Source organism: Solanum pennellii, chromosome 11, assembly GCF_001406875.1.
Source record: "Solanum pennellii chromosome 11, SPENNV200".
NCBI classification, from domain to species: domain Eukaryota; kingdom Viridiplantae; phylum Streptophyta; class Magnoliopsida; order Solanales; family Solanaceae; genus Solanum; species Solanum pennellii.
Genome location: NC_028647.1, coordinates 65,428,503 through 65,440,568, shown reverse-complemented (window position 1 = coordinate 65,440,568; position 12,066 = coordinate 65,428,503). Strand labels below are relative to the sequence as shown.

The 12,066-nt window shown below is 34.7% G+C and overlaps 3 protein-coding genes across 3 annotated transcripts in view; 1 reads left to right on the top strand and 2 right to left on the bottom strand.

Annotated features, from left to right (window-relative positions):
• LOC107004723 (tRNA ligase 1) overlaps positions 1 to 2,273 on the top strand; it is a 30,011-nt gene extending 27,738 nt beyond the window's left edge. The window contains exons 26-27 of the mRNA XM_015203045.2: positions 1,031 to 1,189; positions 1,613 to 2,273. Coding sequence (XP_015058531.1) covers positions 1,031 to 1,189; positions 1,613 to 2,005 — 552 coding nt within the window. The 3' untranslated portion in view covers positions 2,006 to 2,273. The remainder of the gene's footprint in view (positions 1 to 1,030; positions 1,190 to 1,612) is intronic.
• A 232-nt stretch (positions 2,274 to 2,505) lies between these two features.
• Positions 2,506 to 5,120, bottom strand: LOC107003239 (adenylate kinase isoenzyme 6 homolog). The gene is made up of 3 exons (XM_015201539.2): positions 4,884 to 5,120; positions 2,946 to 3,091; positions 2,506 to 2,853 (listed from the first exon to the last, which is right to left on the bottom strand). The coding sequence occupies exons 1-3, from the start codon at positions 5,082 to 5,084 to the stop codon at positions 2,667 to 2,669; spliced, it is 534 nt and encodes a 177-aa protein (XP_015057025.1). The 5' UTR covers positions 5,085 to 5,120; the 3' UTR covers positions 2,506 to 2,666.
• An 889-nt stretch (positions 5,121 to 6,009) lies between these two features.
• LOC107003376 (exonuclease V, chloroplastic) lies at positions 6,010 to 11,657 on the bottom strand. Its single transcript, XM_015201691.2, has 7 exons — positions 11,226 to 11,657; positions 9,553 to 9,657; positions 9,153 to 9,274; positions 8,286 to 8,435; positions 7,981 to 8,134; positions 7,175 to 7,251; positions 6,010 to 6,540 (listed from the first exon to the last, which is right to left on the bottom strand). The coding sequence occupies exons 1-7, from the start codon at positions 11,655 to 11,657 to the stop codon at positions 6,315 to 6,317; spliced, it is 1,266 nt and encodes a 421-aa protein (XP_015057177.1). The 3' UTR covers positions 6,010 to 6,314.
• Positions 11,658 to 12,066: the final 409 nt, after the last annotated feature.

Genomic DNA, 12,066 nt, shown 5'->3' with positions numbered 1-12,066 from the left:
AGCGCAGTCGTTTAGATCTCTTAAGGCATGGAATATCTGATCTTACTTTGCACTGGAAATACAATTTAATTGCTATAATGTTAAACAAGTCCTTCACAAATATTAGCCATGGCATGCAGCGGTAGTACATGCATACTTTATTTAAATTGTCATACCTGTGTAGGAATTGTATGTTAAAGACTGGAGTAGTTCACACGGGCACTTCAAATACACTAATGGGTCGTTTGGTTGAGTGTATAAAAATAATGCTAAATATAGTGTATTAGCAATACTTGCATTAGTAATGCTTGTATTAGTTATGTTTGCATTAGTTGTACATACATTATTTTAATGCATTGTTTGGTTTGGTGTATTAAAAATAACATGTATAGAAAAAAAAATTCTTCACAATTATTGTGAAAAAGATGTTAAAGTGCTTTTGAGGGATATTTGTGTCTTTAAAGTCCTAATGCATGCATTAAATCCCTTTGCATTACTAATACCCAGAAATCTATGGTATAAGTAATGCACTCCCCAATACACAATAGAGTGTATAAATAATGCAAGCATTAGTTACACATAGCATGAAAAAAGATACCAAACAAGATACTACTAATATACAGAGCTAATGCAAACATTGTTTTTGTTAATACTACCAAATGACCCCTAATTATCTGTAACAAATTTTGATGTGCCCATAATAGATACTTATGCACACCCCTATAGGATATATGTATACTATGTATCTTTGACATGGCAAGGATGCAGGTATTCGGGGGGAAGAGTGGCTTCAAGTAGGAAGTCATGTTTGTAGAAAAAGAATGAGTTACTTTTCCTTAAATGAGCTAGTATGCTAAAGAAGATCATAAGTGCTGCATTAACAATACCTTTGTCGTCGGAGGGGCTTGTTGGATGGTTCAGTATTCCATGATCAGCAACCCCCCGAAACCCCCTGGCTCTGTGTGAACAGAGAGAGTAGTGACAGTTCTAAAGAAAGTTATCACATTGTGGTAGGAGAGCTTTGAAGTGATTCTGTGAAGTTCTATTTCAGGTTCCATTTGAATTTGCTGTTAAAAAAGTCCTTGAACAACTGAAAGCTATTGCGAGGGGCGAATATGCAGCTCCTTCTTCTGAGAAGAGGAAGCTAGGATCCATTGTGTTTGCCGCTATCAGCCTGCCAGTTCCAGAAATTCTAGGTCTTCTGAATGATGTAAGTTAATGATGCAAATTTATAATTATGAAGTCTTGATGGCTGGATATTTTATGTCTTGATGGTTGTAGTTAGTGGTCTTTGTTCTTATCGTACTTGTTAGTTCATGCACAATACATATAATTCCTTGTGGCTGGATTATTTTATTGGCAGGTCTAAGAGACTGATATTAATTCCTGTTTATTTGTTTGCTGCCTTCTTTTTCTTTCAATTGACAATTTCTTTTTCCGAGAAAAAAAAGAAAGATAGACTGTGTTCGCTCTTTTGTCCTTCCAATCTTTAATGATTTCCAATCATCTGAAATTTCTGCATTTGGTTTAAAATTCTGTGGGTGAACATTGAAGGGACTAAGGAGAGGAACTATAGTGTTGCATAAAGGCACTCAACTATTTTATCTCATTCTCCTCATTATTTTGTGGACAGCTAGCCAAGAAAGATCCGAAGGTTGGTGATTTCTTGAAGGACAAAAGCCTGGAGAGCTGCATTCAGAAGGCCCATTTGACCCTAGCTCACAAGAGAAGTCATGGTGTCACTGCAGTTGCCAATTACGGTTCCTTTCTTCACCAAAACGTCCCAGTAGACGTGGCTGCTTTGTTGTTTTCCGATAAATTGGCTGCCCTAGAAGCTGAGCCTGGTTCTGTCGAAGGTGAAAAGGTCAATTCTAAAAACCCATGGCCCCACGTCACAATATGGACTGGGGCAGGAGCTACAGCCAAAGATGCCAATACACTACCACAGTTACTTTCTCAAGGGAAGGCTATCCGCATTGATATAAATCCACCCATCACTATAACTGGCACTCTCGAATTCTTTTGAACTCTACATGTAATTCCTCATCTTGTGTGGATTTACCTAATGTAAACCCTACATGGGTTCTGAGTGAATATCATGTAATGACACTCCTGAGTTGTAGGAACAATTTTGTAGGATCGTGCGCTTTGGCTATATAGCAGTCTTGCAGTTGCAGGATAGAAATAGATTTAGAGAAAATGTAAAGATGTTGAGGCAATAAAGGTCTTAAGTCGTGGGCGTTTTCAAATCCCCGATAGCATTTCTTGAATAAAGCACACCATTTTCTACCCTTTGTTTGATGTACTGGTTGTGACTAGTGTTCATATCTGACGGTGTGTTTGCATTTGAAAGAAATTGAAATCGAATTTTCATCGTTCCAGATTCACATCATCTACAAGTGTGGCGTTAAAAGACGGCATCATCTGAACAAAATTGTGTGTGAATCTGCAAAAACTACCATTGAAGAGTGATTGTGGTAGTGCTAATCACTGTTCAAACATTTAACTTTCTGGAGAAACTTGGTAGTTCAGAAATGAATGATCAATGAAAAGCAGAATAATACATTTCTGCAGAAGTTCTGTTACATAAATAAGAGTACCTTCATAAAACAACCAAAACCATTATAATATTTGAGTACAACAAAATAATATCTAAGCAATGGGAAATTCATTTGTGATTAGTTCAATCACACGACTGGGTTCCAACTGCTGATCCAATTGGACATCATCTCCACATTTTTGCTAATATCTTCAATAGAATCACTTCTCAGTGCCACAACTATATCCTCTGGATAACTGTCTTTTGCCTCCTCTAGCAAAATTTGAAATATTTCGCATTCGATATTATTGGTGAGCTTTTGGCCTGTGTAACCCCTGGGACAGTCGAGCAAGTCAAGACGGATCTGTGTGAGCAACTAGAGAGGAATATATGAGAGACAATCAAAGATGTCAATTGACAGTGTTACCTTCTACTTAATCTATCATACAAGACAGTATTGTCGGTTTGAAGAACTACAACCCTGTCGAACCAACGTTCAGGAAAGAAATCACAACCATGATGATCAACAATGTTTCCACCTGTTTCCATCATGTCCTCGAGCTCATCACAAACCTACAGCAGCCACATCATGAAACTTGTAACACCACAATTTCTTCATCATTTATTGTAGGAAATACAAGGTCAAAACTTCTTTAGAACTAGCAAATAGCTTTTGATTGCTTTTAACAATAAATCTAAAACTCAAAGCAATAAAAGCAAAGATAAGAAGTGCAATTTTAGTATCTTTGCAACTGACGATATCAGTTGACCACATAGGAGCAATATGAACATAAACTATTTGCAAAACACCAACTATGTAAAAGTTTAATCAAGCAGCTGTATCGTAATTGGCAAAGAGCATTCATTTGATTTCCTATCAATTGAATAGGATATGGTGGGGTGACTAATTGGAAGATCAAAGCTGGAGTAACTGGTATACTATATTCTGAAAGTGCTAACAAGAGTGAGACAAATAGGAAAGAACATCCAGAGGGTAGATGCTGCTGCAAAAGCTTAAGCTGCACCAGTAACACACAAAAATGCTCTGTATTCTGTGACAGAAAATCTGATGCATCTTATCCTTTCTTCTTTATTTTGTTTTGATAAGTGAACTTGTTAATACAGAAACTAGGCATATGGTTTATAAACCATGAAGGAAAGCTATATGCAAACCAACCAATGTATTACCAAAGAAGCCGAGAACTTTATATCAATGCTCTACTGTCCCAACAAAAGTTCTCATTTTTACTGCTAATCTTCAATTACCATAGTTTATCCCGCATTCAGCCATCTCATCTCCTTCCCTGTCAGTGGGTTATTGAACTTTCCCTTTTCTCTGGCACTTCCCTCCAATCAGGTATATGTTAATGTTATGATGTTTGGGGGCATTACCAAATGCCTTACAGCATTAAAGCACCAGAAGGGAGGCAATGAAGAAGAAACAGCTACCATAACTAAAACTGAACCACCTAATCCAAAGGGATAATGACTTATACTCTATCAATAAAGTTTTATTACTTTGAAACAAATTATAGCTTAAGTGAAGGTCCAGTTAAAACCACCATTTCATTTCTTAAAACCACTTGGACACACTGAATCAAGTTCTCTAAAACTGCTCATAAATAAAGAGAGTTCATACAGATTTTCAACTTTTTAACATTATAAACAATCAAGAGCAGTTTAAGAACCTCATTAGATGTTCCAAGACCTTAATAGTCATTTTCGCATTCAATCCTATTCACCACAACAAAATTTGATGTCATTTACAAGAGCACCTTTATGGTTTGGAACCACAAGTTACTCAAAACTTAACAACAATAATGACTGTACTAGAGGTTTTCTGTACTTTTAACTTAAATATAATTCTCTAAATAAATTTATCTTCTCTTCAGAGAACTCACTCAATGTGATTTTAAGTATACCTTCTCCCGAAAAGAGACTCAAGTATACCTCATCCTCTAAATAACTCTTAACCTTTAAACCCTCTAAACTTAAATGTCAAAATAGTACATGGCCAAACTATCTCCCACGACCTTTCCCATTTTATCTTAATGGATGAGCTACATGTACGCTAAAGAAGGGAGCCTTGACGTAACTGGTAAAATCATTGTCATGTGATCAGGAGGCACGGTTGTAAACAGAAATGCAGGTACAAAAAAAAAAGTTAAACAGCAACAATTCTCTCAATTGCCACTCTATAAGAATGGCAACACCAATACAAAAATTGAAAAGAAAAAATAAGAACAGCAGATTCTCTAACAGTTATTAATTCTCCTATTGAATTGAAATCAAATCAAAATAAAAATCGGAACTTTCCATCCTTAGATTAAGAACTAGGGTTTAGTATTTTCACTAAAAGACTTACAAGGTCTTCATTGATGATGTAACATTCCAAGGTATCGTCCCATCCGTCGTGCAACTTCTTCTCTTTCACCAGTTCACCGATGTTGATATGCCGGAGCTGCGTCGCCTCCGCCAGTGCAGACGACGTCGTCGTTTTTCCGGTGCCCGGCGTTCCGGTTATCAGTATGTTAGGTCTTCTCCTGCTACTACTATTGTGCGCCATGGTAATTAATGTGTTCACAGAAAATAGTGGTAAAATAAGTAGACAAAAATCCAATTAATGAGGATATAAACAGAATATACTCTAATTTAACTATTTATTAATTAATTTTATTTAATTTTGTCTGATATTTGAAACTTACATAAATAAATTAATATTTATATTAATGTCAGATTAAATTTAATTGAATAAATTAATATTTATATTGATGTCAGATTAAATTTAATCGAAAGGCAAAAAGAAAGAATATTTCATTCTATTTTATATTATATTATATTAAAAGATGAAATATACATTTATTTTCTTTTAATCTTTGAAACTAGAAATTTAATTATTTTTTCTTAACATTCAGGAGTTTGAAACCAAATAAATATTGTTTATTACTACTCTTTTTCCTTATTTGATCATGCAATTTAGAACTTTCAAACCAACTAATATTGTGTATTCTTTTTTCCTTTGTTACTTTATGTTTGTGAATTTTGATGGTATCTTATTTTTGATGATATTTTTCAATTTTTTTCGATATTGTCATCTTTTACTTTATTTGTTAACTTTTTTTTTATTATAAATAGTTAGTGTTATATTATCACAAGAATTTTTAGAAACATATATATAAGGTAATCGGTTTTTTAGCAAGGTACAGAATGTATCGTCAAATATTCAATATGATTCCACAAGATCTAGTTTCGTTCAAGTAACGGATTCTAGCCAACTGAAAGGATCTTCTGATCAATCCAGAGATCATTTGGATTCCATTAGTAATGAAGATTCGGAATATCACACATTGATTAATCAAAGAGAGATTCAACAACGAAAAGAAAGATCGATTCTTTGGGATCCTTCCTTTCTTCAAACGGAACGAAAAGAGATAGAATCAGGCTGATTCCCGAAGAGCAATTTGAAGTTGAGCTACAATTTCGTCACAACAGTCGAAACAACATTTTTTTTGTGTGATTATTCTGAGATAAACTATGAGACGAGAAAATGAGTATTACATATGTTATGGTTCAGTGTGAGATCATGTCAATAGCTTTGACATTACAAATATCAACAATGACAATTACAACATAAAATGAATTTACATACAATGAATTTTCAGGTTCAGAATGTACCTACAGCTAGGAGTAATATACTAATAGATACTGTTTGGCTTGTTCGTGTAATGCCAAGTTTGTTAAAGAGTTTTAAGTTATATTGACGAACAGTTCAATGCGATTTTGCCAAACGTACCAGTTAGCCTTCAGTGTCCTTTCTTCTTGGAGAGCAAGAATTGCTGGCTGGACATTCAGAAGCAAACTTGCAAGAACAGCATTTCCATCGTTCGTCTTCAGGGGTGTAACTGGCTTCTCTTTCTCCTCGCCATACCTCTAACGAACACTTTATTTGACCCTTTACCCAGTTAAGATCATACTCAAACCGATCTTCACCAAGCAACGATTGATCTACTTGAAATTCATACCTGCAGAAAAGAGAATCCAAAAGATTTACTAACATCTAATATGTTAAAGTGTCTTCTAATGCATGAAATGAAGCTTGCAGCAAATGAACTTTCTTGGACCTGTTTGGTTTGGGTTATGCAACTGATTCTACTAATTTTGTCACTTTTAAAAGGTGAAACTTGTGCATGTATTAGCTAGGAAGTGATTTTCACACCAAATATTAAATAACACTAATAAACCTATCTAATTGTATAAAAAAAGTACTACAAATTAAATATATAGAGAACTGGATGAAAGTATAGAAACATGAGGGCAATCTCCCGAGTCTTCTGAGCTTTTCATGCAGAAGCAAATACATGATGAGCCATCAGATAATAATCTCTAAGGATCGGTCTTCAATGTAGTCAAACCTTGATTATCTACTTTTTTGCCACAGAACTCTGTTCAAGTTGGGCCTCATATTTCTTTCTAAAATGAAGGATTTCTTTCTAATATGGAAGAGCTATGATGTCACAGGTTAATTTCAGACATCTCACTAGCCAGAAAAGAGAGACAGAGAAAGATGCCATCAACAAAACGAAAGCAATATTTGGTAGAAGAAGATTAGATCTGAAAAATGTGAAACATTAGTATATCAGTGAAATTCCAACTCACCTCAATAGTAGTTGCTCATGTGCTGGTGGAAGCATGCACCAAGTATTACGAGAGTACCTCAACATATCAGTGAGAGTCTGCATTAATAACCAAGAGTTGGATGTGAACCGACATAAGACATAAATAAAATATTTCCAAAGGCTAAAAACATCAGCAAAATTCTGATAGCAGGAAAAAAGATGAATCTCCAACATCCATAATAAACTAGACGCATATTCAGTTGTGTTGTGAAAGACTCAGACCCCAACCACAAACTCTTTTTAGTCATATCCACGGAAGTAAAGCTGTATCAATTTTTTATCCTGATATAATTAATCATCATGATCATTTGGAACCTCCGGTTCTAGTCTTGATCACACTGGGAAGAAGGATGAAGAAAGGGCTTCTCAGAAAGGGAAAATTTAGAGAAATACAACAGTAACGCCCCTCAGTCCCAAACAAGTAAAGTTTTTGAGAAAAAGAAAAGAGAAGATAGATCCTAAGAGAACTCAAGTTTATGCCTTCAAGTAACTGCTAACTGCAAGACATATATTAAGAGTTTGCTTAGGAGCCAAAGAAATTGTCTGCTTCGGGCTCATGATATTCCACATGCATGAAAAAGGTAGCTTTGCGGCTTGGCTAATAATCCTACAACTTCTTCAAATCATTTACCATTTCTACTCATCTTTTTCATTAAAATATGAAAGAAATAATATAATCCTAAAAAACTTTCCATACCATTTCTACTTATCTTTTTCATTAAAATATGAAAAAAATAATATAATCCTGAAGAACTTTTCATTCATTTTTTTTTTCTTGGGTAATACCTCAGCAGCGAAACCACACTTGGCAGTACGTTCTCTGATTTCTGCAGATAAAATGTGATTAGGATTCAGAGAGAAGAACTCAAAGAACTGCCGGGAGGGGAAGTCATCGGCCACCAAGCTGTCCCACAAATGCTTGTAGCACATTAGCTGAAGCCTGCCATAGAAGGGCATCAGTTCATCAGATTTTGTACCCATAAATACGTTTTGAATAGTAAAGAAATTTAGATATGTTGCATCTCTCTTCATCTCAGAGATGCACCATATTAAAGTTCCTTTACTGTTCAACATTCAGTGGAAAACTATACCTTCCGTTCCTCCGTTGCGGTTCAGGAGGAAGGGTAGCTTTCGCTCGTGTTTTTGTGTCAACTAACATTGGATATGCATCACTTTGTCCTTCTGGCATTCGTATCTCATCAATAACTCCGACCATCCATACACCTTCAGCAAAACCTACTCTGATGAACCAAATGAACTAGCTCAGCAGCTAATGAGGATGCAAATCATAAAGAATATTTCATAATTTCTTTTTACTTTGCAGGAATCAGTGAACTTTATAACAAGGAAGCTCCATCTACATGTGCAGAAGTAAAGGTTGAGGTGGATTAATGTCACATTCAATCACACGCAACTTTGGATGGACATGTGGTAATGCCTTATACGCATCCTAACATGTAGGCTTGATTCTTTTTTTCCTTTCCCCGTGAAAATTATTTTAAATAAATAAATAGCAGTGAGACTTGAAAACCTTCATTTAACCTGATTGTATGTTTTCTTGCGTGATTGCTAAAGTTTAAGTTGTTAGACACGAGACATTTATTTTTCTATTTTGGGTCTGCAACAGAGCCCAACTAATCTAGTTGGTAGATCAAAAAGTTTTAAGTTGATGAAAAGTTAAAGTAGTGAATCAAATGGTGGTGACTCTTACACCTCCACCATCTTCTTAATTGAGATTAAAGGGGCAAGGTGTTTCATTATTGGGTCATGAAGTTTGTACATGACTCTTAAATATGCAAACACCTCTGTTTGATTAACAAAAAAGAATTACAGAAACACAGTAAATAAGCTCATTAGCTACAATTGATGGTTGATGTGGAACACTGCTATCAACTAACTTACTCCTAGGAATGTTAAAGAATTATTATGAACAAGCAAATGATGAAAAAGAGACTTACAAGGGCAATTCACGTGTCAATCCGTCAAATAGCAATTGATTGGCACCAACTATGAAATTTAAGAACTTTAATGCCCATACATCTTCAGCCGAGTCAACATGAACTCTTACCCTTTTGATCACCTGCACACATTCAAACTCACAGTAAGGTAAGAACAGGAAATCTAAGAAATAAGAGTACACTAAAAGAATCACTTTGAAAATGGAAATGTTTTAAACATATAGAAACATTTTGCAATTTGGCATGAGTCTTGATATTATCTCTTCATCTCCATTCACCAAACGGACATACAGAACAATACGAAATATATGTCCTATCAAATTACTTTTGCCTTAACCACTTGAACTGAGATAGTTAAAATATAAAATAAATGGATGTCTAAACTCTCTATAGGAAATACCTCTTCTTCAAGTTCTTCATGACGACTGCTACCAGCTTCCATAGCTTTGGTCTTTTCGGGTTTGCCACAAAGAAGAGTATACTCCATCTTCTTTTCACACCATTCCTGAAGGCAACATGCGATTATGAGGATAAAGAATCAGTAAAATAATGTTTCAGGGGAACTTTCTCCTCGCACAATGACTAGCAAATATAAAAAAAACAAATGCAAGAACATGATAAAAAAAGGAATGTTTACATCAAAAAGGCTCAAGCAAGTACTTCTGCTTGCACTAGCCAAACTCTCACATAAAATATATAGAATAGTTCTATTCCTAGTACTGTATCTCTGTAGGGTAACCTAGAAAGGAAGTTTATCCACAATGAGAGGGTATTGAAGAGAAGCCAGATAAAATAAATTAGAACTACAAGTTCTAGATTTCGAGGAAGTTCAGTAACTCATATTGGTCAAAGCTCAACAGGACTGATTTGCTTCCTGAGACCGAAAGAACAACAAAATCAGAGTTGTTACAGAGAAATATTAGAATTGAGACATATGATCTTTTGAATTGTGTAACCATCTCATCTAAACAGTTTAAGAGAAAAACACCACTTTAATTTACTTAATTATGTCTTCAACATGCCCTCTCACATGTAAACCTGATTTTCTTATTTTGTGGGCCAAACAACTGAAAATTCCTTTTGATAATGGGTGATGGTTAGACTCAAATTCGGACCTCTTCCTACTCTGATACTGGGTTGAATTATGTGACCATCCCATCTAAAACTTAAGTTGTTAGAGAGAACATCATTTTTATTTCTTAGTTATTTCTTCAAGTCAACGGATTCAACATATTCTGGACATGTTACAAAAGCCACTTCTCACTGCAGTAGAGGCACAAAGAACCAGCTAGAAGTTCAACAAGCCATTTGTCTGATCTAAATTCAAAATCATGCAGTCTCACGCAATATCTCAAGTGATTCTATAATGAAATACATCTTTTGCATTAAAAATCATACTACATCCTATAACTTTAATAATAAATCAGACGAGTACTCTTACTTCAGCCCCCTCCATCTCAATACTCAAGTCTGTCCGTGAAACAACTCAGATAACATGTCCTACCAATATCTATCTGTGCCAAGATGACTAGATAATTCACAACTTCAATAATTCAAGTTCATTAGGCTATTCAATAGTTGAACTCTATCAAATCACACTTTTACTTCGATTTTTTCGTCCACTATACCACTCTAAGAAAGGAAGTCAAATTAATATCTTAAACTATATAATCATTCAAATAAAGTCATATAAAATAGGAGGTCTGATGATAATAAGCCCTCATATTCAAAGCAATAATTCAGCAAGCAATTCAAAATTCCTCTGAACATTCAAAAAATGGAACATCAGGAAACCACAGCTTTTCAAATTACAACATCAAAAGACACCAACTTGTAAACATCACCACACCAAATTGTATTTCCATTTTCCCAATTTATGTGAATTTGCTCATGAGAGTCGATTTTTAACTAATCTTTGAAAGCTAAATTGGATTAGATCAAGTTAATATTTTAAAATTAAGATTCTAGCATTCGTAAACTATATAAAAGAACTATAAATAGCAACTTCACAGAATCGGAAAAAAATGTCACATAAATTGCAATACAGAGAGTATAAAGTTTCGAAATTCATACTGTAGCAGTAATATCAGTAACAGCCAATCCTCTTTTCCTCCGATACCGACTCAACAACGAAGCGACAACTCTATTCCTCTTCTGACTACTCATTAAACTTCCAGAATCTTCTACATCAACCACTAACGAATCACTTTGTGAAGAACAACTCGATAAACTCCGCTTCGATAACAGAGTAATCGACTGTATCGACCTAACTTTGTTCTGAAAATGCGCCGGCGATGAAGAAACACGTAACGGTGACTTAACCAGAGATCGCGTGGCTGCAAAGGCAGCTTCTATTATCCCCATTTCTTCTTCACTGATGATTTCTAATGGAATTTCGGGAACTATGTTGTTAGAGTTTTGCGATGTTTGTACTTCTTCAGGAGGTGCGTCAATCGGCGATCGTGGCTCAGTCATTTCCGGCGAGTGGGCAGCGAGTCGCGGCATGTTACCGTTGGTAACGGCACAAATGGAGGGTCATGAGATGATGGTGTTAAATTTTTATTTTTTTTATATTTTTTTTTAACATATCAACTAAACTTCAAAAGGAAGATTCAAAATTCAAAAAAGAAATAACCTTAAAAATACATTTAAATTATATATTTTTGCGATTTTACTTTTTGAACAATAAATAATTTTTGTTTCTCTCTTAATTATCATTAATTTTGTATCAAAAATATATTTACCTTATTAATTTGCTGATACATGATGTATATTTGATCTTTTAATTTAAAAATAACACTTCGGTTCTATAAAGGTTATGCAANTAATTTTGTATCAAAAATATATTTACCTTATTAATTTGCTGATACATGATGTATATTTGATCTTCTAATTTAAAAATAACACTTCGATT

Coding starts and splice junctions, on each gene's coding strand:
- LOC107003239 (XM_015201539.2), bottom strand. CDS start 5,084: ATGGCGCACAATAGTAGTAGCAGGAGAAGACCTAACATACTGATAACC. Junction 3,092..4,883: donor ACATCATCAATGAAGACCTT/GTAAGTCTTTTA, acceptor TGGCTGCTGTAG/GTTTGTGATGAGCTCGAGGA. Junction 2,854..2,945: donor TATGATAGATTAAGTAGAAG/GTAACACTGTCA, acceptor CGACTGTCCCAG/GGGTTACACAGGCCAAAAGC.
- LOC107003376 (XM_015201691.2), bottom strand. CDS start 11,657: ATGCCGCGACTCGCTGCCCACTCGCCGGAAATGACTGAGCCACGATCG. Junction 8,436..9,152: donor TTGACACGTGAATTGCCCTT/GTAAGTCTCTTT, acceptor TTGGTTCATCAG/AGTAGGTTTTGCTGAAGGTG. Junction 8,135..8,285: donor CCGCAACGGAGGAACGGAAG/GTATAGTTTTCC, acceptor CTTCTATGGCAG/GCTTCAGCTAATGTGCTACA.